This window comes from Canis lupus, chromosome 13 (assembly GCF_003254725.2).
Source record: "Canis lupus dingo isolate Sandy chromosome 13, ASM325472v2, whole genome shotgun sequence".
In the NCBI taxonomy this organism is placed as follows: domain Eukaryota; kingdom Metazoa; phylum Chordata; class Mammalia; order Carnivora; family Canidae; genus Canis; species Canis lupus.
In genome coordinates this window covers 1,653,377-1,678,324 of record NC_064255.1, presented here as the reverse complement: position 1 = coordinate 1,678,324, position 24,948 = coordinate 1,653,377, and the positions used below count along the sequence as shown (strand labels likewise).

The window sequence follows — 24,948 nt, the reverse complement described above, 5'->3', positions numbered from 1 at the left end:
TCATTTATATATATATATATTTTATTTTTTATATCATTAATATATTAACATATCCTCTACAGCTCAGCATTTAGATTGTTATCAAATCTTTGCCAAAGATATTATCAGCCACTGTTCCTCATTTATGAAAAAAAAAAAAAAAAAAAAAAAAAGCCTAAAACTACAGTGGTTTAACACATCACTGCTTTAGAAAATATGATCCTAGAAGAGTAAAGAACACCTGTAATAGTCAATTTTGTTTCATTAAAGATATATAATATTGCTGATAGCAATTTTGTCAATACTTATTCTTACTGCCTGAAAGATACACACACCCACGAAAACTACATCCTAAAGCTAGTTTCCTTCTTGAACTTTACTGTGAGAAGAAAATGCTGATTTAAAAACCAGGTACAATGCAAAGTGAGGAATCATAGAGATGTATCCATAGTGATGTTAGTACTGGCAGTCTTCAATACTGACTCATCTCTTCCATGGGAATCAGTCCCTAGGAGGATTATCCAATTATGAAAAATAAATACTTTAATGAAAATGAGAGGTGGTTATTTAAAAGAAAACAGTATCCTTAATTATAATAATGCTGCTAGGTATAGTTAATGACCCTATACATTAAGGAATGTAGAACTTTAATGACCTGGACCACACCAGGGTCACAATTGGTAGCAGAACATTGATCAACATATAAAAGCCACTGAACACATGAAAGGAATTACAGTACATCACACATCAAACATTTTGGCCTGATGCTTCCTTCCTCTAATCCTACTGGCAGGAAATGCTCTACATATCCCTTTGAGGTGACCAGACACATTTAAAAGTAGTCCCTACTTAAAAAAGCTCTTTGGAGACTGCAGTTTTATCCAAAGAGGAGAGCACCTTCTGCTCAGCACTGCTGCGCTCCATTTGTCCTTGCAGCATGGCAAGGGAGCTCCACTGATGAGGTACTGTAACTGCATCATGCTATTTCTTCTTTGTGGGGTTAAAAAAGAAAACAAACCTAAAAAAATGTTTCCACATTTTTATGATGTAATCTCAGACAAATTCATTCATAAATATTACTGATTTAACTATTTATTTTGAAAGATGTAAATAAAGTGAAATATTATGTAAGTAAACATGTTTTGACCTACATCATCTTGTACGTTAACTTTTCATTAGAATATATTTATGGTGCTAAGAATAAATTTAAAAATTTTCTTTTTAATATGCCCATATTTAACATGGAAACTGAACAAATCAATCTGGCATACTATGTAGAATGAAGGCTGCTAAATTTCTAAGGTGAACACTTTGCAATAAATTAAGTTGGAAAAATACAGTGACAGATCCAGATGAAAGGATAACTTGCCCCAAGAGATATCTGTTCTGGCATTAACTAAGATTTTTAAAAAAATACTTGACTTCATTGTTTTATTCTACAGTATAAATATGTTTTCAGGATAATTTGATACTGTTTAACAGAATGAATTAAGGAATTACTGTATATTTCATTACTATTACTTTGTCACCACACTGAAACAATGGCATTGAAATTCTTTAATTCTATGCATATTATTGTTTCCTAGTTATTGCATAATTCTTCAAGTTTTGTGGTACTATACCTCAGTTTTATCAGGTGTTCTTTAAAATCACCTGGAAATACTGAGGTTGTGTTTCACTGAACATGAGCTTCATGACTTCTATTCAGAACCTAAATGACTGGGAATGTGTTTAATGCCAAAGACCTGCTGTCCACAGTGTGTTTGATAAGCTGACATGGGACAGGGATTCTTTTCACTGTTGTGTCAGTTTATCAAACCCATACCTGGATGACACTCAATTCAGCTAGAGGACAATGGAGTCCTGGAATACAAAGTGACATTTCCTTTTGAGAAGCTATAAACTCTATGATGTACAAAAGTCATATTATGTGTATGATAAGTTATACTAAATAACTGTAGCAATAAATAAAATCCATAGAAATTGTTCAAAAGCTTCCCTTTTAACCATAGCTATTAAAGTGTATCCTAGGAATCTACCTAATGAATAGAGATGTTTACTAATAAAAACTTTTAATCTTCATATATGGAGTTTTTATGTTTTCCTTACATTCATTAATGATTCATATGGAAACTATCAGAGTGAATGAATATGCAATTTGATATTAAGGATGACCAACTGAAATTAAAAGTTGTACTTTAATTCTAATCAAAGTCATTTTTTTTCAATTGCATGATTTGATATTAGGTCAGAAACTATGTTGATTTACACATAAGCTCTGGAGAAAAAGAAGTTTTCACAACTTAAAATCCATTTTAACATTTAGTTATGTCAAAAATAATCTATGATTACAGAGGTCCAAATAATGATTATCTTTGGAGTGGAGGGGACTGGGTGGGATGGGAATGAGGAAAAGTTTCTGGAGTGTTGGGTGGTGTTACCATGGCTATATACATATGTAAAAGTTCATTAAGCTTATACAAATAATTAATGCACTCCCCTGAATTTAAGTTATAACTCAAGATAAAATAAAGATATGAAAATATTACAAGACAGAATAAAATTAGCTATTTTCTAATTTGTGTCTATTTTGAGATCACATTTGCATTTTTTATTACCTTTATCAATGTGGAATAATTTGCAGGTATCTAGTTTTCACTCAAAGCTCAATGTTAAAAATGATGGGTAAGAAAAGTATTTCAGATTGAGAAAATATCTGTCTTCAGACAGAGGGCACAGTTCTTCAGAAGATAAGAATTTCTAGCACACAAAATAGGTACAATTGGACTGTTTACTTTGGGACAATGATCTCAGTGAATACAGACTAATATAAGAAATTAAGATAATTGTATTTAATAGCTGTTGTTTAACTTGGTACTTTAGGACATGAAAACTTACTTTCATGCAAAAAAAAAACCACCAAGTATTTCTGGGGTAGTAGCATCTTATTTGGGGTTAGCAAGTCTTCTTACACAATGTGAAGAGGTAATTTATTATTAATCATACATACTAAAGTACTGCACAGATGCTTTCTAATTAGTTACTATATAGAGAGGATAAAAAGGGGTTGGTTGAAAATAGACACACAGAAGTCAACACAGAGTAAAAGGGGGTCTTCCTCAAATTTTAATTACAAAACAAACACTATAGCTCACATTTACAAGTAGTTTCTTTAACTCAAAGCTAGTAAAGGGTTGTTTTTAAGCAAGCTTAAGGCACAACATGGGGCTCAAACTCATGGCACTGAGATAAAAAATCTGCATGTTCTACCAACTGAGCCAACTAGGCACCTCCAGATTTTTAAAAATCTATTTACTTATCCATCTATCTTCTAGCCTCTGTGTCTCCTCTTTAATCCTTTCAGGGTAATGAATAGGGTACATTCTATGGATAACTATGAGAATAAACATGAGGGTTACTTTTCAGTAATAATATTCAACCTTTGTTTTTAATACGAAAAAATGTAATTAATTCTTCCTTTACATCAGACACTTAGAGAATAGCAATTTTTACTATTCTTTAAAGAATGGTCTTGAAAGTCAAGGGTTCTGTTAAACAGTCATCATAATTCATAAATTCTGGAAATGTATCTTAAAGGTAAACTATGCTTTCCTCACTTGTCTCTCAGCCCAGAAGTGTTGAGATAATAATTTCACATGATAACATTAGTGCCTCAATGAAAATACACAATCAGAAATGCATATATTACATATCCAGCACACTTTATATAACCAAAATGTATCTGAAAGAAATAGGAAATAGATTTTCCAAGTTTATAATAAAACACTCTTATAATGTGAAACTAAACATATTCTATTATTCTATAGCTCTTTTCCAACATGAATTTCTAGTGGAAAGCAACAAAAACATCAATAAAAAAGGGCTAAATACATTCCAAAGTCTATGACAGTAAAACTTAGAGTCATTTCAACACGGTTTTGAGGTAGCTTTTGGCAACAAAGAGAAATACATTGATGGAAACCTACATCCTGCTACAGGAAGCCACAGAAAACACAGTTACTTTAGTGAAGCCCAAATATAAATCCAAGGCCTTCATACTAGATCAGCTGAAGAACAGGACAGGGACTAAAGTCTGCCAATAGTAATTTTGAACAAAGCTTTTAGGCAAGTTACTCTAAATACCTACTATCCCAAATCTCTGTGATTTGCTAAAAGAGAGTTATCTGAAACCAACACTAAGCATTACAGGATTAGGGACATAATGTTACTAGATATGAAACATACCTTGCATGAAACCAAAACAATGGTTATTTTGAGAACATTCATATAGAAAGAAAATTAGAAATAAATTAAAGGCTGGGAGGGGAGGGGTACAGTTTTGTAAAGATTTGTAAAATTTAATCTTTACTATGTATTTGGAAAGTACAGCTCTGAGTTAATAAAGAAAGTAACCTAGGTTTTAAGTGAAACCGTAAAAAAATATAGAGGAGAAACACCACAGCTTAAGCTGCATACTCATTAGGAATAAAGAAAGCTGTTAATATTTCCAGAAAAAGAAAATTTGTGCATAATTTTTAAAAGCATACATGTACAATTTTCCATGATGATAAGCTCATCCTTGAAAGGATGTTAATCTCATCTATGAATTTCTATTGATGATATGTTTCAATTAGCAATTACTTGGGCCTATATATATTGTTGAAATATACACATAAAACAAGAATAAAACATTGAGTTAATCTCAACCATGAATTTCATTGGTTACATCAAATTAATGCTATTTCATATTGGTAACGTTAACCTTTTGGGAAATCAGAATAACCATTAGAAGATTAAAAGAGTACAAAAAGACATTGCCAAGGTTTTAGAGTAGGTGAAATAATTCTGTTGCAGGCAAATGTCTACATCTTGGATTGCATCAAGGTCTATTTATTTAAAATCTTTTTTTTTTTTTTTTAAGATTTCATTTATTTACTCATGAAAGACACAGAAAGAGAGAGGCAGAGACACAGGCAGAGAGAAAAGCAGGTTCCACACAAAGAGCCCGATGTGGGACTTGATCCTGGGACTCTAGGATCACGCCCTGGACCAAAGGCAGGTGCTCAACCACTGAGTCACTCAGGTATCCCTACTTATTTAAAATCTTAAATACTTGATTCTTGAATTTTAGTAAACTATGATTCAAAAAATATTTATGTGATTGTACACTAAAGTCAATAAAAAATTAAGACATTTTTACAGTAGTTAAAAAAAATTCTGCTTTAACAAGCTTCTGGTAAAGCTTCCATTTAGAAAATGCATTTCTTTGTGTGTGTTGAACATTTATGCTACCAAAATTTAGTCATAAAATGAATTTTTGTAATGAAAGTTAAGTTTTCTCATCAACTATATAAGAACAAAGCATGTTTTCACACTCTTAACTGTATTGGTAGTAGCGCATCAGGCTCACAGTGAAAAATGGACAGCAACCACTAATACAAAAGTTGTCCATAAGAAAGCAATAAACAGAAAATAATTTCTGTATATAAGGCTGGAGGAGTACTACTAATGCAAGTCTTCTAAGAGTGAAAATGAATCAGCTCCCCCAACTTTTATAATTCTTTAAAAGTAAAATTCCAAAAATGAAACTGCTACAGATAGGATAGACCTGTCAACAACCTCATTTATGAAAGATGTCTTTACAAAGTTAGCTGAAATTACCAGGAAGGTTTCATATACTGCTTGTAGACAATTTTTAAGAGAATTAAATTCTCTATGGAGAAAAACTGAAACCCAATACTAGATTCAAGTCTATTAAGTACTGAATGCACCAAAAAGGATTAACAAATGTCTGCAAAGAAGAAATGGGTGAAAAATTTACCAACCGACAAAGTTTTTAAAAAGCTATGGGATAAATTAGTCACAGATAAAATCCCAGAAGGGACATCAGAAGACCCACAAATATTTATGGCATGAACCAAAAGTTGTATGCAGAAGTTCACAAATGTAAAATTATAAGAATAATATAGTTCTCTTAAGTACAAGATGAACATTAAGAAAGTTTGTAATTAAAAATCTGTTTGAATAATTTAAGATACTTTTACCAAAATGTTTTGGAAAAAAGTATGAAGTAAATTCTATTGTTATAAAAATATACTTACTCAACTTGATATAATTTTGGCCTATGAAAAATACATGTGAACAAATAGCACATAGTTATTTTTTTATTTGTTTTGTACATAGTTATTTTATTTTTTTTGTACATAGTTATTTTAAAATAAGAAAAGCAATAGTTTCTTCTACACAATTCAGAGAAAAGTTATGACTTGTGTGAATATTCTGGAAGAAGAGAAATACAACAAAGAAAAACAAGTTTTAATTTTTTTCCATCTCTTTCATAATTCTGAGACAGAACTAGGGAAATAATTAAATTATACTAACATAAAGAGAATGATTTATGTTTTAGAATGATTTAAAATCTCTTATGAAATAAAAATTACATAAATAGAGCTTATTAATCAGCAAATCAACATTAATACTCAAAATATCTGGTCATGACTCATTTTGGAGCTAATAGATGTACTAGAAAGCTCGATAACAATCAAAATTATTAGATTGGCATGTTAAAGGGGAGTCATTTTCTGTAGATTCAATGTAGTATGAAGTAGATAGAGCCTAATGAAAATTATTTTAAAATAGATTAAATCATCTAACATAGATTGTATGTTCAGGTACTCCCAGAGACCAAAGAACTCAAACTCTAGTGTTATAGGAGTTTTCATTGTAAATTATAGTTCTAATGTCTGTAACATTTTTTTTCTAATACTTATAATATTAAGTGTATTCTAGAATGGAATATTTTAGGGAAGCTAAGGAAAATGCACTAAAACTGTTGCCTATTAGTTTATGCAATTTACTCGCTGTTAACAAGAATGTTGTCAGAAGGAAAAAACACCTAAAATATAAACAGTGACAAAATTTAATGAAATGTGAATGCAAAACTTCAAAAAAATTAAGATCAAACTTAGAGTCATACTCTGGTTAAGTTAAACTGTAATCAACTGTAAATTAAATTGAAGCTAGTGTCTTACAAAAAACTCAGTTATGCAGCAAAATGCAGTGGCAAAGAGCATGGGCAATGAGATCACGTTCTAACATTTTATGTGTGACCCAGGAGTGATTAATTACTTCATGGTGGGTCAGGCATGGATATAGAAGGCCAAAGAAAGAAGACATTCTAATAAAATGATTATGGAAGTTTTCAAAAAAGAGAAGGATTTAAGTGAGACATTAAAAGACAGAAAGGATTTGGGGGAATTTTTTTGTATTAACAGTGTTGAACACCAAATAAGATTTTTAAAGTATTGGTCACAGTATGTTCTACAAAAGCTATCACACAAAGCTTTCTGATAATGGAGAACATTTTGTTGGTTAGAGTCAAAAAGGTAGTCTTTTTTTTTTTTTAAGATTTATTTATTCATGAGAGGCACAGAGAGAGAGAGAGAGAGAGACTGAGAGAGAGAGAGAGAGAGACTGTCTCTACTTAAATAATAGCGTCTGTGTAATGTCCTGCAGTTTGAATTTGTTTTAACTCAATAATATATTGTGGGTATCCTTCAGTGTCATCATATTTAGAAATGCTTGCCTGTTTTTGAACTGTTTTAGATGTAGATCAAAGTACTATTTAAAAACTACTTTTTGGCAGCCCGGGTGGCTCAGCGGTTTAGCACCGCCTTCAGCCCAGGGCGTGACCACGTTGGGCTCCCTCCATGGAGCCTGCTTCTCCCTCTGCCTGCGTCTCTGCCTCTCTCTCTCTCTCTCTCTCTCTCTCTCTCTTACACACAGAAATGGTCTAAAAAAGCGTCAGCTTAACTATTAACAGAATAAGGAAGTGGTCAGCAATCAGAATAAGCACCAGAACTCTCTTTTCTATGCACATAATTCAGTATTATTTAACTAAAAGAATGAACACTAGGGTACTTTTATTTTAAAAACCTTAAGATAGGTTTAAAGGTATCATTCTAATAATTTGTGTTATTTTTAAAAATCTTATTTTAACTTTTCATATTTTAATTTGATAACAAGATTACTGAATAATGATAAACTAAATTGCAAACAATTTTTAAAATTTGGAATATAAAAAGAAAATACACCATTAAAATGTCCTGAAAAAGTAATATATTTACTTAGACTCATGAATAACTGTTAATCTTTCTATCCTTACTTCTACTTTAAAAAAAAAAATCATTGAATGGAAATGAAGAACTTTTCTCTATTCCTTACTGTGAAAACTACAAATCTGGATGGAACTTCTGGAATTGTTCTTTCCTCATATAATAATTTTCAGAAGATGTAAGACATGATGCTGTAAGGACACTGACAATAAAAATGAGACCATGAAAAAGTTTAGGGTACAAGTTCATAACTTCTGATTTTCCTTATTTCATTAATCAAGGCACTGTGGGAGGTGTTGTAGACAGTGTGAATTATTATGCTATTGAATCTATCAGAGCTTCATAATGTAGTTTCATTTACTCAAATGATGTGGTTGAGGTCTTGAGTTCAATGAAGAGAGGTACCATTAAGTTCTAGTCAAAAACATGTATCGTTGGTGTCAAGCACATTGTAGGCACTCAGATTTCTGAGTAACGGAGATAATCAATGAATATTTAATAAATGAACTAATGCATGCATGCATACATACATGCATTGTGACAGCAGGAGTGTCTCAACAATTGATACTGTTCTAATGACTGATATAGAGCTATTTATTTTTCTTATTTAAAAAAATTACTTAAAATTATTTAAAAACAATGAAAATCAAGTCAAATTACTTGTAGACTGAATTCGGATCACAATCAATGAAATTTTTAAAAAAGTCCTAGGAGGTAAAAAATAATGTAAATCCAATTTAATTTTACTATAACAATTATTCTATAGAATGGTGTAAGGTCTTGATTGATATGTATTTCATTTCCAATAGAAATAATCATAAACACTACAGTTAATAAGCTGCAGATGATATACTAGCATTTGAAGAACGCTGAGTTTCTAAAAATATATGTAACCATTTAGATAAGAAAAGAGTAAACAATTTTATTCTTATTAGTAATGTGCTTTAGTTGCAAACACATTTAAAACATTTTACTTCATCATAATCCTTATTTCAGCCTATGAAGGAACACTTTTCAGCACAGGTAATTTCTTTAAAAATCTGCCCTTATAACCTTTTATCCTTAAGTGTTTCTGTGCTGCTCTTTTAGCAAAGTCAAGAACCTCGACATCTCTCAGGGAATGATATGAAAGAGAGAGGAAAATCTAACTGGCCAGACTGTACATACGGCAGGGAAAAAATAGTTGAACACATTATAGCAGAATCTCAGAATGAGGTGAAAGGAAACTGGAAGATGATCTTGTCCAGGAATTAGCAGCTGGAAGATAGGAAGATCAGTAGGAAAGGAAGAAGTAGGTCAAGAGGGAAGAGGGTCAAAAGAGGAACTCATGACAAAATAGAGCTGGGTATGAAACTGAGTAAGTAACAAGTATATATGTTCTATTGTCTTCTAGTGGATCAGATCTTTGAGAGTAATAAAGTGCAAATTCATATAAGGTATTAGTAATTACATACAAGTTTTATTTTACATTTTCTGAATCATAGATTCCAAAATTAACAACTACTATCAACTGCAATTCTGTAAAAATTTTGAACTTAAAAAAAAAAAAAAAAAAGACTCCACTGAGGGGGTTCTTGCTAGGGAGCAGGCAAGTGTGGAGATGGAGGATACTTACTTGCTGTCATAGAACTTTTCACAATATTTGATTTTTCGGCATTAAAAACTGTTAGCATTTATTAAAACATATTTTTAAAAAATCTTTGTTTGAAAGACTTGGAAACCATTAATCTAATCTGATAAACAAGGTATGGCCCTTGAAGCAGCACATCGGCATCACCCAGTATTAGTGTCCTACTTCATCACTTGGGAGCTTGGTGGAAATGTGCAATTTCAGGCCCAATTCCAGACCTCCCAAGTCAAAACCTGCATTTGAACACATCCCCAGGTGATTTGTATGCATATTAACCCCTCTAAGCCTTTTACACGGCTGATCAGCTTCCATGACATCAGTAGTGGGGAGGCTCAGTACCTTCTAAGATAATCAACATTTTAAAAACTAAATGCCTGATCTCCACCTGCCAAACCCCAAACTAAATCCTCCCGCAGTTTTCCTTCCCTCAGTTAATTTCATCCTTCCAGTTGCTTAGGCCATACAACTGAATTATCCTTAGCTCCTTCATCAAAAATCCTATGTGTAATCAACCTGCAGTTTCTCCTGGCTCTACCTCTAACCTATCTCCAGAATCTGACCAGTTCTCATCACCTCCATAGCCATTACCATCAGCCAAACCACCATCATTGCCTGCCAACATTAGTGCAACAGTCACAGACCCTTGCATTTCCCTGCCTGCAGTCTATTCTTCATATGTTGCCTTGGATTATCTGCTTAAATATAAGTTGGATCCTGCCACTCCTCCAGCTAACCCCCTGAGGGCTTCTTATCTGATGAAAAAAATCAACCCTTCAAAAATCAGAAAGGTTTCATTCATATCCCATATTCAGTCAATACAAATAACAGAAATAATCTTTAACATGACTCCATTAGGGATCAATATCAAACTCCCAGTTGTTCTTTGGCACTGTGACTCTCTTTACTTTAAAGGCATATTTCACCTCTTTTCAAATGTACATTTTTAGTCCCTGCTGGTGATGCCTTCATTTCTTTTTGCAAGTAGATATCTGGTAAACAACAAAACCATTACTTAAAAATTTTATATGTGTGGATGACTTTCCCCCATAACCACATCACACTCAAAATCATAGCCAAACTCTTCACAATGGCCTAGAGGCTCCTCCAAGTCTCTTACTGTAGGCTACCACACTGCCTCAGGTAGATATTGCTTCAGCTGTCACTGGCTTTTTCACCCTCCTGCTATAGGATTATTGTGCTATCTCAGTGAGGTATCCTCTCTTAGGCTATGATGTCCATCTCTAACCCCCATTTCCTATCTTCTTCCCATGTTTTATAATATATGAAAACATTCATTCATTAATTTGTAACTGTTTCTCTCTCCCCCATTAAAATTCCATGAGAACAGGGATTTTCTTTGTCTTGACATATACCCAATACCTAGAAAAGTGCCTAATGCACAGTAAGCTCATAAAAAAACATTAAATAATGAACAATGAACAAATAGCCCCACTTAGACTTTTATAACTAAAAGATCTTCATTCTATTGAGCTGCCATTAGTGTCACTGTGATATCCACTAATTTAATATTGATCTGTTCTCAGCTTCAGGATGAAGAAAACTATTCACTGTGACATATGATAGGCCAAGTATTTAAAGGAATGGTCCTGGGCAGCCCAGGTGGCTCAGTGGCTTAGCACCGCCTTCAGTCCAGGGTGTGATCCTGGAGACCCAGGATGGAGGCCCGCATCTGGCTCCCCGAATGGAGCCTGCTTCTCCCTCTGTCTTTGCCTCTGTCTCTGTCTCTCTGTGTGTCTCTCATGAGTAAATAAATAAAATATTAAAAAAAAAATTAAGGAATGGTCCTACGTCCCTTAGTTTCTCATCTTTAAGTTTAGCAGCAGGGGCAGGGAGCAGAGGGAGAAGAATCCCAAGCAGGCTACGGACCCAGCATAGACCCTAATAACGGGCCTCGATCTCATGACCCTGAGATCATGACCTGAGCCAAAATCAAGAGTTAGGTGCCTAACTGAGTCACCCTGGTGCCTATATATATAAAATATTCAACCTTATTAAAGATAAAAGCATCTCCTCTCTCCCAAGTACTGTCTTAGGCCTTGAAAGCTGTATTGGGTGAGGTAGGTGTTGTATTCTCTCTCATTCTCCCTTAGCCTATCAAGGAGAGGAGTCTCTTTATCTTTGATTTTCAGGAATTTGACCATATTCTGCCTAGATGTAGTTTTCCTTACACTTGTTTTGTTTATATTGAGGATAGGGTACTGGGTTCCTAGGGTCTACTGGTTAATGACTACTCCTAATTTTAGAAAACTCTCAAGAGTTATCCCTTTAAGTTATGCCTTTTGTTCCATTCTTTCTTCTACTTACACATACATTAGACCATTTGACAATGACCTACATGTTTTTCAGTTTGTTCTCTTTCTTCTTCCTTTCTTTTCTTTTCCTCTTTCCTCTTCTCTGTGTTTCAGTTTGGGTAGTTTCTATTTAGCTATGTCTAAGTTTACTAATCCTATCTTCTGCTTTGTCCATTTGCTGTTATAGCTATCCAGTGAGTCCTTAATTTTAGATATTAATAGTTTTAGAATGTTAAATAGATGTCATTTCTATGAAATCTCCATCTTTTCAACATTTTTCTTTAAAATACTAGTAACAGTTAATTCAGATTTCTGTCTACTAATTTCAACATCTCAGTCATATGCAGGTCTTTTACTACTTGATAAATCTTCTCCTGGTAATGGGTCTATTTTCTTTGCCTGTTTAATATCTTATAATTTTGGATTATATATTAGATATCATGTTTAAAAAGACTATAACAAGTTAATGCTATTTTCTCCCAGAGAAGGTACACTTTTTCCTGCCAGGAATAGTGGGTAAGCAGGGAATAATTTCAATTCAATCATTAACTTAGCTAGGCAGGGGTTGGTTTGCAATTTTAGCTAAACTCAATGCACCTCGTTTCAAAGGTCCTAAGGCAAGACTTGTCCTGTATTTGTTGTAGGCCTCTCCCAACAGAATTACACTATTTGATAAAAAATAATGCAAACCAAACTGTGAGTCCCTTATGTAAATAAAATTTTCCAGTAGCACATTGAAAAAAGTTTCAAAAAAAAAAAAACCTGGAAAATAGTTGTAATAATGTAAATAACTCTATATATCAAAAATATTATATAAAATAATATAAAGATTATTAGTGAGATATTTTATTTTCTTAATTCTTCAAAATCTTGTGTATATTTTATAGTTACAGAACATCTCAGTTTGGACTAACCACATTTCAGACGCAGAAGAGTTACACATAGCTAGTGACTACCTTATTGAATAGTGCACCTTTAATAGGACTTTATCTAAGGAATGTGAAACTTTGAGAAACTCAATTTCTTCTTATCAGCTTCCTTTCCCCACCCAATACTCAAAAAAGGCACTGTGGATGCCTCTGAGTTTGGGGTTACTCCAGACTCTAACATGTCACTCTAGACCGTATGTCCAATTAAATGTCCCTTTCCCACAACAAAAATCCCTCTGCCACCATCAGATAAGGCAAATAATTTCAAAGGTAAAAAGAGCATCCAGTCTCTATGCACCTAGGAAAGGTATTTCTCTCCCAGGAATTTAATTCCTCTGGATCTCTTTATGATATCAATCTTTGATTTAGATAAATCAGCTTTATTGTGATATAATTTGCATTCCATAAAATAAATCTTTTTGAGGTGTATGATTCAGTTTTTTGCATATTCTCATTATACTAACTATACCTCATTCATTTTTTTTGAAGTTGAATTTTTCAAAACAAGTTTTGTTAGAAAAGTAAAGGAGCATACAAATATTTGAATTCATAAAAAAAAGTATAGTATTTGTCATACATAAAATCAAATATCAAAGCCCTGAGATCCGATAAATCTAGACATGGTCTGGTCGTTCTTTTCCTTCAACGGTTCTTACAAGTACTCACTGTACAAATCACTGCACATCACTACTATCTACTTCCAGACAATTATTATGATCCCAAAGAGAAATTATCCCATTAGCAGTCATTCTTCTCTCCTGTCTTAACAACCACTCTTCTATATGGTCTTGAGGGATTTGTCTATTCTGGTCATTTCGTATAAATAGGATCTATAATATGTGGTATAATATGTGGATTTTTTGTGTCTGGTTTCCTTCACTTTGCCTGTTTTCAAGATGGATCCATGTTATAACATATACTTTATTTCTCTCTATGGCAGACTAATATTCTCTTGTATGGGTATACCACATTTTGTTTAGCCATTCATCAGCTGATGACCGCTGGGTGTTTTTTTACTTTTGGCTTTTAGGTCTCCAATCCAGATTGGGTAATTTTTGTGTAAGGTGTAAGGTAAACGTCGAAATCCATTTGATTATCGAGTAGTCTGAACACCATTTGTTCAAAAGACTATTCTTTACCATTGAATTATCTTGGCTTCTTTATTAAAAACCAATGGATAGTGAATGTGATGGTTTTATTTGTAGAATCTTAATTCTATTAATGGACTTATATATCTATCTTCATGCCAGTACTCCATCGTCTTGATTTCTATTGTTTTATCATAAGTTTTGAAGTTAGGATGTGTGAGCCTTCCAACTTTGTTTTTCTTTTCTAATACTGTGTTAGCTATTCTGGGTCCCTCAAATTCCCATATGAATAATTTCCATATGAATTTTAGGATCAGCCTGTCAATTTCTGCAAAGAAATTAGCTAAAATTTTGATGTGGATTGTGCTGAATGCAAATTATTTGCAGGAGTACTGCCGTCTAACACTAGTGAGTCTTCTGATCTATGGAAATGGGATATAATTTCATATAGTTAGATCTTTTAAAATTTCTCTGTACATGAGATATAATTTCATGTATTTTAGATCTTCTTTAATTTCTTTCAACCATGTTTTATAGTTTTCTAAACTATAAAACTATATAGTTTTCTATAGTTTTCTAAACTATAGTTTTATAGTTTTCTAAACTATAAAACTATATAGTTTTCTATAGTTTTCTAGTTTAGTTATAAAAACTAAACTATAGTTTATAGTTTTTATAAAACTATAGTTTTATAGTTTTATACTATAAAATTTATAGTATAAATTTTATACTTCTTTTGGTAAATTTATTTATAAGTATTTGATTCTTTTTGATGAGATTATAAATGGAATTATTTTCTTAATAATGATAACACTGCTTAGTGCAAGTATGAGCTGATTTTTATATATTTTGTATCCACAACCTTGCTGGACTAATTTGCCTAACAGTTTTTCAGTAGATTCCTTAGAATTTTCTATATACAAGATTAAGTTACCTGCAAAAAGAGTTTTATTTCTTCCTTAAAACCTGGATGACTTTTATTTCATTTTTCTTGCTTAACTGCCCTAGCTAGAACCTTTAGTTTAATGCTAAATAGATGCAGTGAGAGCAGATATTCTGATCTTAGGTGGGGAAGCATCCAGTTTTTCACCATCAACTTATGTTAGTTATGGTTTTTTTTTTTTTTATAGATGATGTTTATCAGGTTGAAGAAGTTAAAATAACCAAGACAGAAAGAAAAACACACAGAGCAGATTAAAAGAAAGAGGAAGTAAATCATATGGGAAGAGAGCAGGAGAATGCAATGATCTAAATGTATACTCAGGGAGAGGACTAAGTGATAGAAATACAAATTTAAAAATAACTCTGAAAGGAATTCATACAAAATTGATTCTGAAATGCTCAGCCATTAGTTAAGTATATGTTTTTTAGCAAAATGTGTAAAAATTCTGTGCATGTCGGTTTGCCAATTATAAAAAAAATTGGGGCATTTATTCTATGAAGTACCTTTACTGTACTTTGTATAATTGGTACATATTTTTATATATTTTGCCATGAGTCAGGATGTGAGGCACTGAGGGTCTAAAGAGGAAATATATATTTATTTATACACTTAGTTTACTTTTTCACATTATATTTCCATGTTCTACAAAAAAATTCAGTAGTGAAACAGAAAATGAGATAAGGAAAGAAAGCAGAAAGTAACAAAAAGAAATATAGAAAAGGAGGTGGTAAAGAATAAAGATACATAAAGAGAAGGAAAGAATGAGAAGAAAACACGTATGAAGAAAACATGACAAGTAAAGGAGAATGACTAAGAAAAACAGTTCAAGGACCATGGGAAGAGTGTAGTGACAAACAAACATAGGAAAGCCACATCTCCACAAAATGACTGCTGAGAAGCCAGCAAGTGGAGAGGGTAGAGGAAGAAAGTATCTTAGGGGTTCACTTTATTTATTTTTATTATTTTTAAAGATTTTATTTACTTATTTGAGAGAGAGAGAGAGAGAGAGCACAGGCGTGGCGGGGGGGGGGGGGGGGAAATGGGGGGAACAGAGGGAGAGGGAGGAGAAGCAGACTCCTTGCTTAATTAGCAAGGAGCCCGATGTGGTGCTTGATCCCAGGAGCCCAGGATCATGAGCTGAGCTGAAGGCAGACGCTTAACTAACTGAGCCATCCAGGCGCCGCAGGGATTCCTCTTATTGATGGTGATAGGATGTTTTAAGATAAGTCATATTTCTTTCACCAAAAGTAAAGCAGGACCCTCTTTGAGGACCACTTACTTCTGAAGTGGTAGACAAATGAGGTAGAAAAGACAAATATATCTGAAATAATTTTCAAATGTTGGAAAATTAAATTATTTTCACCCAGAAAGAATTCTACTGTAATCTTTTCTCTAGATCCTAAAGAGAGTAAAAAGGTATGATTTGTGGTCTTGTCTCTATTCATTACTTGACTAGAGACAACTATTCTTCTGGATCCTCACTTTCCTAATATATAAAAGAAGGCAGTGGGATTAGAAAATTCCTAAGGCTTCCTTCAGTTCTCACATCCTGAGACTCTACATAAACTAGCAAAAAAAAAAAAAAAAACCTTACTTAAAGGATGAATACTATTAACTACCAACAAAAATACAGGAAAGAGAACATGATATATGATTCAAAAGAAAAAATAATCAATTTTTCAAAAATAGAAAAATCAAATAATAGAAAAATTTGAGAAAATAAAATCCCTAGGACCTCTCTTAAAGTAATAATTCAATTCAAATAATAGAAAAATTTGAGAAAATAAAATCCCTAGGACCCCTCTTAAAATAAAAATAGCTGTCAACCTCTAGGTGGTAAGTACATTACAAAAATCAGAATCTTTCCTAACAGTAACATTTATCAGAGAACAGTAGGAATTTATTTTTCAAAGAATGACACTACCTCATCTGAGAAGCAGACCAGCAGGATGCATAAGACACTAGTACATCAGTATTTCTGTGATTTTTCGCTCTTGGTATTATTTGCAACTGTACTTTTATGTCTGGCAGCAGTGCCAACTTCAGTACGAATGATGTATTATTTTTATCATGTTGATTACATATGCTCACTAGTTTAGTTGTCCATATATGCTTGGTGTGGTTTGCAAATACTCAGTGACAAAATCCAGAGCATGGCATTTTCACAGAAAGTGTTTACTGTGAAATTTCTCCCTAGAAGTTTGCTTTTCTTTACAGCTTTGATCCATATGGACATCCACAGTCCTACATTTTAAATAATGGCTTATAGTTAAATTAAGAAATTTGATTCAACATGACTACAGCAGGATATGGTAGCTCAAGAGAGAACCTCATTTTCTTATGTGATTAGAGATTTGGTCAAATTTAAAGTCTGCTAAAATTTTCCAAACTGCGCTTCTTCAGTTTTATGGTCACTCGGTACTTACATTCTGTTATTCATCAACACTTCACAGAAATACTTGATTTGTCTGAATGAATTTAAAAACCCACAACTGAAGGAAATCAGAAAAACCTGGTTTTAAATATCAAAAGATCCCGAATGAAAAGTATTTCTACAGGCCACACTAAGCAAGTTTTATTGATCAGTGTACTTCTTTACAGGATGAAATTGTTGCAAGATTGAATGTAAGAAAATAAACTTACTGGTAAATGTCTTTCCTGAGGACAGATCTGCCAAGAGGATTGTCCGCTTGGGGAGCCATAGCAACAGAGCCAATCTTCAAAACCATGGTGTCTTCTTTTACTGTCTGATTAACTGTGACAAAAGAAATAGACTCATGAAGTATATAGTGGGTCTGTGTGTAACTTACTGTATAAGGAGAAATCTTTGAATAATGGATAGATACTCATTAAAATGAAAACCAACACATGAGGACAAGGAAAAAATGTTAAAAATAAAAATATTTGATGTGTTTTAAAACTATTTCCTTTATATCCCATTAAACAGTTTTCTGTTACCCACAAATGGAAACTAGAAAAAAAACTCCACCCCAACATTAAAACACATGAATTAAATATATATAATGCTAAAGTAGTCATATTTATCAAATTTCATAATCTTAGACTACTATATTTTTCTCCCAAGTGACTGTCAGCTCTGGGATTTTTAATGCTGCATTGCTGTGTACAAATATATTACTTTTACAGATATATTAAATATTACCACAAAGTCAGGAATAGATTCTCAAAGCCATTTAAATTTACATAATAGATAATAAATATAATATATACATACACATGCGCACACACAGTAACATCACTTTAAGCTATAACGTGTCAGAAGACCCAAAGGAAACATAATGGCTGTTTGTGAAGAAAGAAAAAGCCAAGGAATCATTTACTATACATGTACATTTCAACTTGCTTTCTAGGCATTTTTTAATTTTAGTAATTTCTACTGTGAAATTGCTTGAGAAATAATAATTTCACAGCTATGTAAAAGTTCTACCTCCTAATGGAATCTATCACTAAGGTAAGTAATCTCAAAAATAGTAAAAAGTTAAAATATATATATATATATTTATGATATATATATAAATTCTGATCCTTTGTATGTACTGAGTAAAGGCCTATTTTAACATGTTCTTATCTTATAAAGTTCACCAATTTTTCTACAAATCACTGGCCAATTTAATGTCTCTTCTAAGAACTATTTGAAATGGATAGGGGTTCTTCATGGCCCCATTAATTTATACTGAATTCTACTTCCTCTTCTTCAACAGATGATCTCACTGTAGTAGCTGTTTAAAAACTGTTTAAAATTTTAAAAAAATGTTTAAGATTGCTAACAATACACAACTTTCTAGATTTTGAAGAAAACACATACTTTTATGAGAAAACTCATAATTTCTCTCAAGAAACTATCATCCACCACAAATGGAACAGAAAAGGACTGGATACAAGATCTTCGGAATATCCTGAAGAGAACATGCCTACAAAGGCATACAATCCATATTTCGCAAACTGTGGTGCCCAAAGAATGCAAAAGCTAAGAGATTATTTCCATCTGCTTCAGCAGTATACTCAATATGGTCTGATTTAGATTAGTCTAAAAAAGAAAGTCAAAATTAAGAAAATCAGAAAAAGTTAGAAGAAAGATACTGAGGAAACGAAGGAACCAGAATAAGATGTACATAAAGGGAGTGGCAAAACAGCTGGGATGTGGGGGGTCAGAAGGACAGAAGGAGGAGGAAAAAAGAGATGAGTTACCATAATAAATATTAGTAAGTGGATGCTACAATAAAGATAGTACTTTTAAATATCCACAGCAAAAAAAAAAAGATCAAATAGAAATTACTTCTCATGCAGCTGTACTATTTTCACATGACTAGAGGTCTGGCTTGATTATAGGTCCTTATACTATGAACACTGTTTACATTTCACAGATCTTGCATTTTATGCCAAGCTTATCAAACAGTTCCATGTGGGTAAAACCTCTGATTAAGCAGCAGGCATCAATTAAATCAATAAATAGTAAGCCTGGAGAATGGACCATACCACAAAAGTGCAATTAGTGTACTTGCTAACTGTTCTTCCAGGCTACAGATACTACCCACCATATGAAAGTCTAAAATGTAATAGAAACACTGCAGTAAATGAGGTACATATGGAAGAAAAATGACGTACTTGGTGTTACATACAAAGCCTGATCCAAGAACAGAATTCTGTTTCTGTTAGAGCCAAAAGTGTTCTCACTAGATTATACTGACTATAAAGTTATAATAATAAAAAAGCACTTAATGCAGATAATTCACAAACTAACTAAAAATAACCAATTTTATTATAGAAAGTATTTAGCTTATCAAAATCTATCATTAAGATATAAGAAAAAATAAAATATGTATATATACCAAAAAATGCCTTTATTCAATTTTTTACTTACCTTATAATTAGAAAAAAATGAGTTTCCCTTTTTTGGTTTATTTCACTTGCATTCAATAGTTGGACTATATGAGGAAATGTTCCCTCTAGATGCATTTTCAACATGAAAATGAATGCCTTCCTTCTTTGCTTAAAAATTTAGACAAATTTTTTTTGCCTCATGCAGAACTACTTACTCTAGAAGACTCATACTAGATCCAAAAAACGGTCCTCTATTCTGAAATAAATAGCTTAAACTGGAAGTCAGACACCTGTAGATTCAGGATCTTGATAATGATTACATACAATGCATACAATATTCAATTTGAAAACCAGACTTTCAAAATTATTTAAATACAATATTAGAATGTTAAATATATTTTTCTTATTATTAACTGATTTTACACATGAACTATTAAAAAAAGCTTTTACATTTAATGTAATGTGAAATGTAAATCCAAAAAATTTTATCTTTTCTTGGGGCAAGAGAGTGTTATTGAAAATGAAAATGTTATGAACAAATCTGAAATCATGAGCTTAAGTAAAAACCAAAAAGCTTAGAACCAAATTTTCCTGCAATTATCAGATAACATTAGATTGTTGCTTATAATTTTCTTAACTTCAACAAGAAATAAAATGACACAGTAAAACATCTAAAGTCTTAAGAGTATTTGAACTTGTCACTGTGCAATGTTATACTTTTAGAAAGTCATAACTGTAGTGACAACCTTACACAAAGCTATCAATAAAAGGTTTTAGCAGTTACTGCCATATTTGCAATTGAAGACAGAAAGAAGGTTAAAAAAAGTGTAACTTTGTGACTGTCCTGCTTATTAGTGGGAAATATACTTGCATCTATTTTGCTGATTAACTCTGATCTCCAGGAACATACTGCTTGGAGATATCATTTATAACATAGCTTTGCTGAGAAGGATAGACTTAGGAGCATTAGCTATGCTATCACACTTATTAAAACATATTTATACACATACTTCAATCTGATACAAATATTATTCAAGTAACACCTTTCTGGAGTAAAATGAATATGCTCTTGACTGTTACTAGATTTTACTGGAGTCATGTTAAGTAATCATATTATTTCTAATGTAATTGCTGCTTCAATCATGTTTTCCTTAATCAGATTATATCTTTTATTTTTTTAAAGATTTTATTTATTAATTTGAGAGAGAGAGCACCAGCAGAGGGAGAGGGAGAAGCAGGCTCCCAGCTGAGCTAGGAGCCAAATGTGGGTCTCAATCCCAGGAGCCAGGATCATGACCTAAGCCGAAGGCTGACACTTAACCAGCTGAGCCACCCACGTGCCCCCACACTATATCTTTTAAAATGTATTAAATGAAAACATTCAATCTTCCAAATAAAATATACATTTAAAAGTTTGTCTATACTTAAAATGACTAAATGGTGAATTTTATGTTATGTGCATTTTACTGCATTGAAAATTTTTTCTTGGGTGAATTATGATCATTTGAATTAAGAGTAGGAACTCTGAAAGATAAAGTGTCAAAAAAATCTAATAGAATGTGCCAAAATCTTTGAACTTTTGGCATCCGTTTTTAAAACTGTATTTTACAGACAGGCACATGTTCTGGAAATTCATTACTTTTCCAGAGATAGCATAGATATATAAATAAGTACAGCTGACCCTTGCACAACATGCATTTGAACTGCTGGGTCCATTTATATGTAGATTTTTAAAAAGTAAATATACTGGAAAAAATTGGAGATTTGTAACAATTTGGAACAAACTGTACAACCTAGAAATACTGAAAAACAGTAAAGAGAAAGATATTACTCTAAGAATACTGCATATAATACATATACAAAATATGAGTTAACTCACTGTTTATGTTATTGGTAATTACTAAGCAATTAGTAGTTAAAAGTTTTTGGGAAGTCACACATTATACATGGATTTTCAACTGTGAGTGTGGGAGGGTTAGTGCCCCCAACCTCTACATTATTCAAGGGTTAACTATAGAGGTACAAGTAAAGATATATACATGTAGATATAAATATAGATATACCTATAGACATAGATACAGAAACTGAGGGGAAAAAAAAGGAACAAAAGAAAAACAAAAAGAAAACGGATGTATGCAATGCAATGTAGGCCAGACAAAAGATAATACACAAAGAGCTCTTATTAAGTGATACAGAAAAGATGAGAAACTATTTAGAAAAAGAGTGTACTTTTCATTAATGAGCCTGACAAAAACCTGAAAACTCTGTTAGGATGAGACTAAGGAAACAGGAAACTAGTGCAGCTATTTAGAAGGGCAACTTGACATTTCACATCCCTTAACTAATTTTAAAGGTACATGCCTTTTGATCCTTTTGCTAGAAATTTATTTATATACATTCTCACCGGTCATGAAAAAATGCCACTAAAAAGGTGTTTATTGCAAAAAGTGTATATAAGCAGAGAATTAAAATTACCACAAGTTCACAGAGAAAAGTGGCTCTCTTTTCCAAAATGGCCATAACAACATGCACCCTCTTCTGTATGCTCTTATTCAAGGTTATTGCTTAGGAACTACTTAGTCATCTGAATTTTGAAATTATACCTTAAAAATCCCACCACAAGCACCACCAAAAAAAAGAGAGAAATATAAAAATAAGCAGAAGTCTGGAAATATTTTTGCAATTACAATCAATTGGGGGATTTTTCTAGTTACGGCAGCTGAATGGCAAATTTCAAACTTTTAATTTAACACACGAAGCCAAAAAAACACCACACAAACAGGACAAAAGTGCAAAAAGTGCAAAAGAAATAAAGCTGTTTTCTCTCCCTTTTCTCAGATAGCCAGGTTTTTAGTCCTTCTGACATGTGCACAAATCAGTGAAGCAGAGAATCTGTTTCTATGAACCACTGCTGTGTATGACAGAAACATGAAGCTAGTGTTAACTACTGAGCTTCTGATCTCTGCCTCACTGCACAGGTGCTCAGGTACTCAGTGTTCACATGCTCCCATCCTTACTAAGAGTGAGCCCTCTTAGTGGCTCAGTTATGCCTGCACATTATTGTTCCAAAAATACCACAAACACTGCCTTAGTCAAAAAGGTGTCCAAATAGACTAGAGGTTTCTTAAAAACAAAGAATTCTAATACAGAATTACCATATGATCCAGCAATTCCATTCCTATGTACATATCTACAAGAAGTGAAAATGGGTTCCAACAAATACTTGTGTTCATGGCAGCATTACCCATTAATAGCCAACTCGAAGATGGAAACAACCCAGGCATGCGATAGATATAAATTAATAAAAAGTGGCACATCCATAAAATGTATATTATCCAGCTGTAAAGATGAAGTTTTGATACATTCAACAATATGGATAGACCTCAGAAACATCATGCTAAATGAAATAAGCCAAATATTTATGATTCCACTTACATGAAATACCCAGAACAGGCAAATTCATAGAGACAGAGAGTAAATCGGAGGTTACCAAGGGTTGGGAGAGTTATTGCTCAATGGAAACAGAGTTTATTTGCGATGATGAAAACATTTTGGAAATAGTGGTTATGGTTGTAAAACACTGTCAATGTACCACAATAAAAAAAAAAAAAACCTTTCTAATTCAATGATCAAGATAATTTACATTTTACAGGTAACAGCTGTCTTAAGAAGAAACATTTAACACTATAAATAAAATCCTCCTAGTGATGACCACTTAAGGGCCGTGACACTGACATGGATGATGAAATGAAGTTTGTCATGTAAATTTCTCTCACATACATTGTTAACAAAATTTTTATTCAAAGGAGCTCTAGAATGTACATCTAACTGAAATAAAAGAACAATTCATTGTGAAAATGTTCCCTGTATTAACAAGTAGCAATCAAAGACATCCCAGATCATTCAGTACATCAAACAGATATTTTACCACGAATAATCAAAAGTTGAATGCAAATCAAATGTGCACATTGAGGAACAGCTATGTCTGATTCTGGAAGATTTACCATTATAAACACTATTGAACATCTATTTAAAAAGTCTTAGCCAACTGCCATATCTTGAGAAAGCAGCATACTGCTACTGCTTTTTATTCTAGGCCCAGTTTCAAAACTTAAATTGGAGATGAAACATATGCATTTTGTTTATTTTCTTTTTATCTGTGATCAATATTGATATTTTATGATTTGAAATTTAAGGTGTGAAACCTTAAATTAAAATAACATTAGGGATATTAGAGGAAAAAGGATTCAACTTCGGATTAGTTAACATGCAGTTACTATTTGGAGAGCAGTTTGGTCCTATAATTGGAGAGTCATTTGTAATTTCTGAACACTTATACATCAGTACTAAAGCATCACAGTCACATAGGCTGCTCTGCTTCCTCATCTGTGCATGACCTTTCCCAATGTTTTTACATAAGCCCTCCTTCTGTATTTCTCTCCATCTCTTCCTAACTTTTCATTTCCTATAAAACTATTTTGCTTAGCTTTCAATAAAGTTTTGGTCTTACCAACTGTTTACATTCCAATGAAAATAATTAGAAAGTTATTGAATGGAAACATTAAATATACAATACAAAGAGCTTTCAGGACATCACAAAAGCTTACTAACATATCTTGTTTTAAGTGAAGTTACAGAAACTCACTCTGGCTAGGAAAATCAATGCTTTTTTTAAGATTTTATTTATTTATTCATGATAGACACAGAGAGAGAGAGAGAGAGAGAGAGGCAGAGACACAGGCAGAGGGAGAAGCAGGCTCCACAGAGAGAGAGAGAGAGAGAGAGAGAGAGAGAAAGAGGCAGAGATACAGGCAGAAGGAGAATCAGGCTCCACACAGGGAGCCCGATGTGGGACTCGATCCCGGGTCTCCAGGATCACGCCCCGAGCCAAAGGCAGATACTCAACCACTGAGCCACCCAGGCGTCCCAATAAATGGTTTTATACTAACCAAAAGGATATCTGTAGAAAAAAGTCCTTAATTGTTTTTTTTAAAGTCCTTAATTGTTAAAAAAAATTTAGAACTTATTTTTATATTGATACAAATTTTCTGCCATTTTATTTTAATGGAATAAGTTATAGATACCGTAATATGATATTTTGGAGTTGTAAT

At 32.7% G+C, this 24,948-nt stretch overlaps 1 protein-coding gene and 1 long non-coding RNA gene across 14 annotated transcripts in view; one reads left to right on the top strand and one right to left on the bottom strand.

Annotated features, from left to right (window-relative positions):
• VPS13B (vacuolar protein sorting 13 homolog B) overlaps nucleotides 1-24,948 on the bottom strand; it is a 733,580-nt gene that overhangs the window by 294,410 nt on the left and 414,222 nt on the right. For all 13 annotated transcript variants that reach the window (XM_049093088.1, XM_049093083.1, XM_049093086.1 and 10 more), the window contains one exon: nucleotides 17,639-17,750. In XM_049093088.1, the coding sequence (XP_048949045.1) occupies nucleotides 17,639-17,750 (112 nt within the window). The remainder of the gene's footprint in view (nucleotides 1-17,638; nucleotides 17,751-24,948) is intronic.
• LOC125752374 (uncharacterized) lies at nucleotides 687-17,732 on the top strand. Its single transcript, XR_007401760.1, has 3 exons — nucleotides 687-941; nucleotides 4,901-5,062; nucleotides 17,597-17,732. It is a non-coding gene; the product is annotated as an uncharacterized LOC125752374 (long non-coding RNA).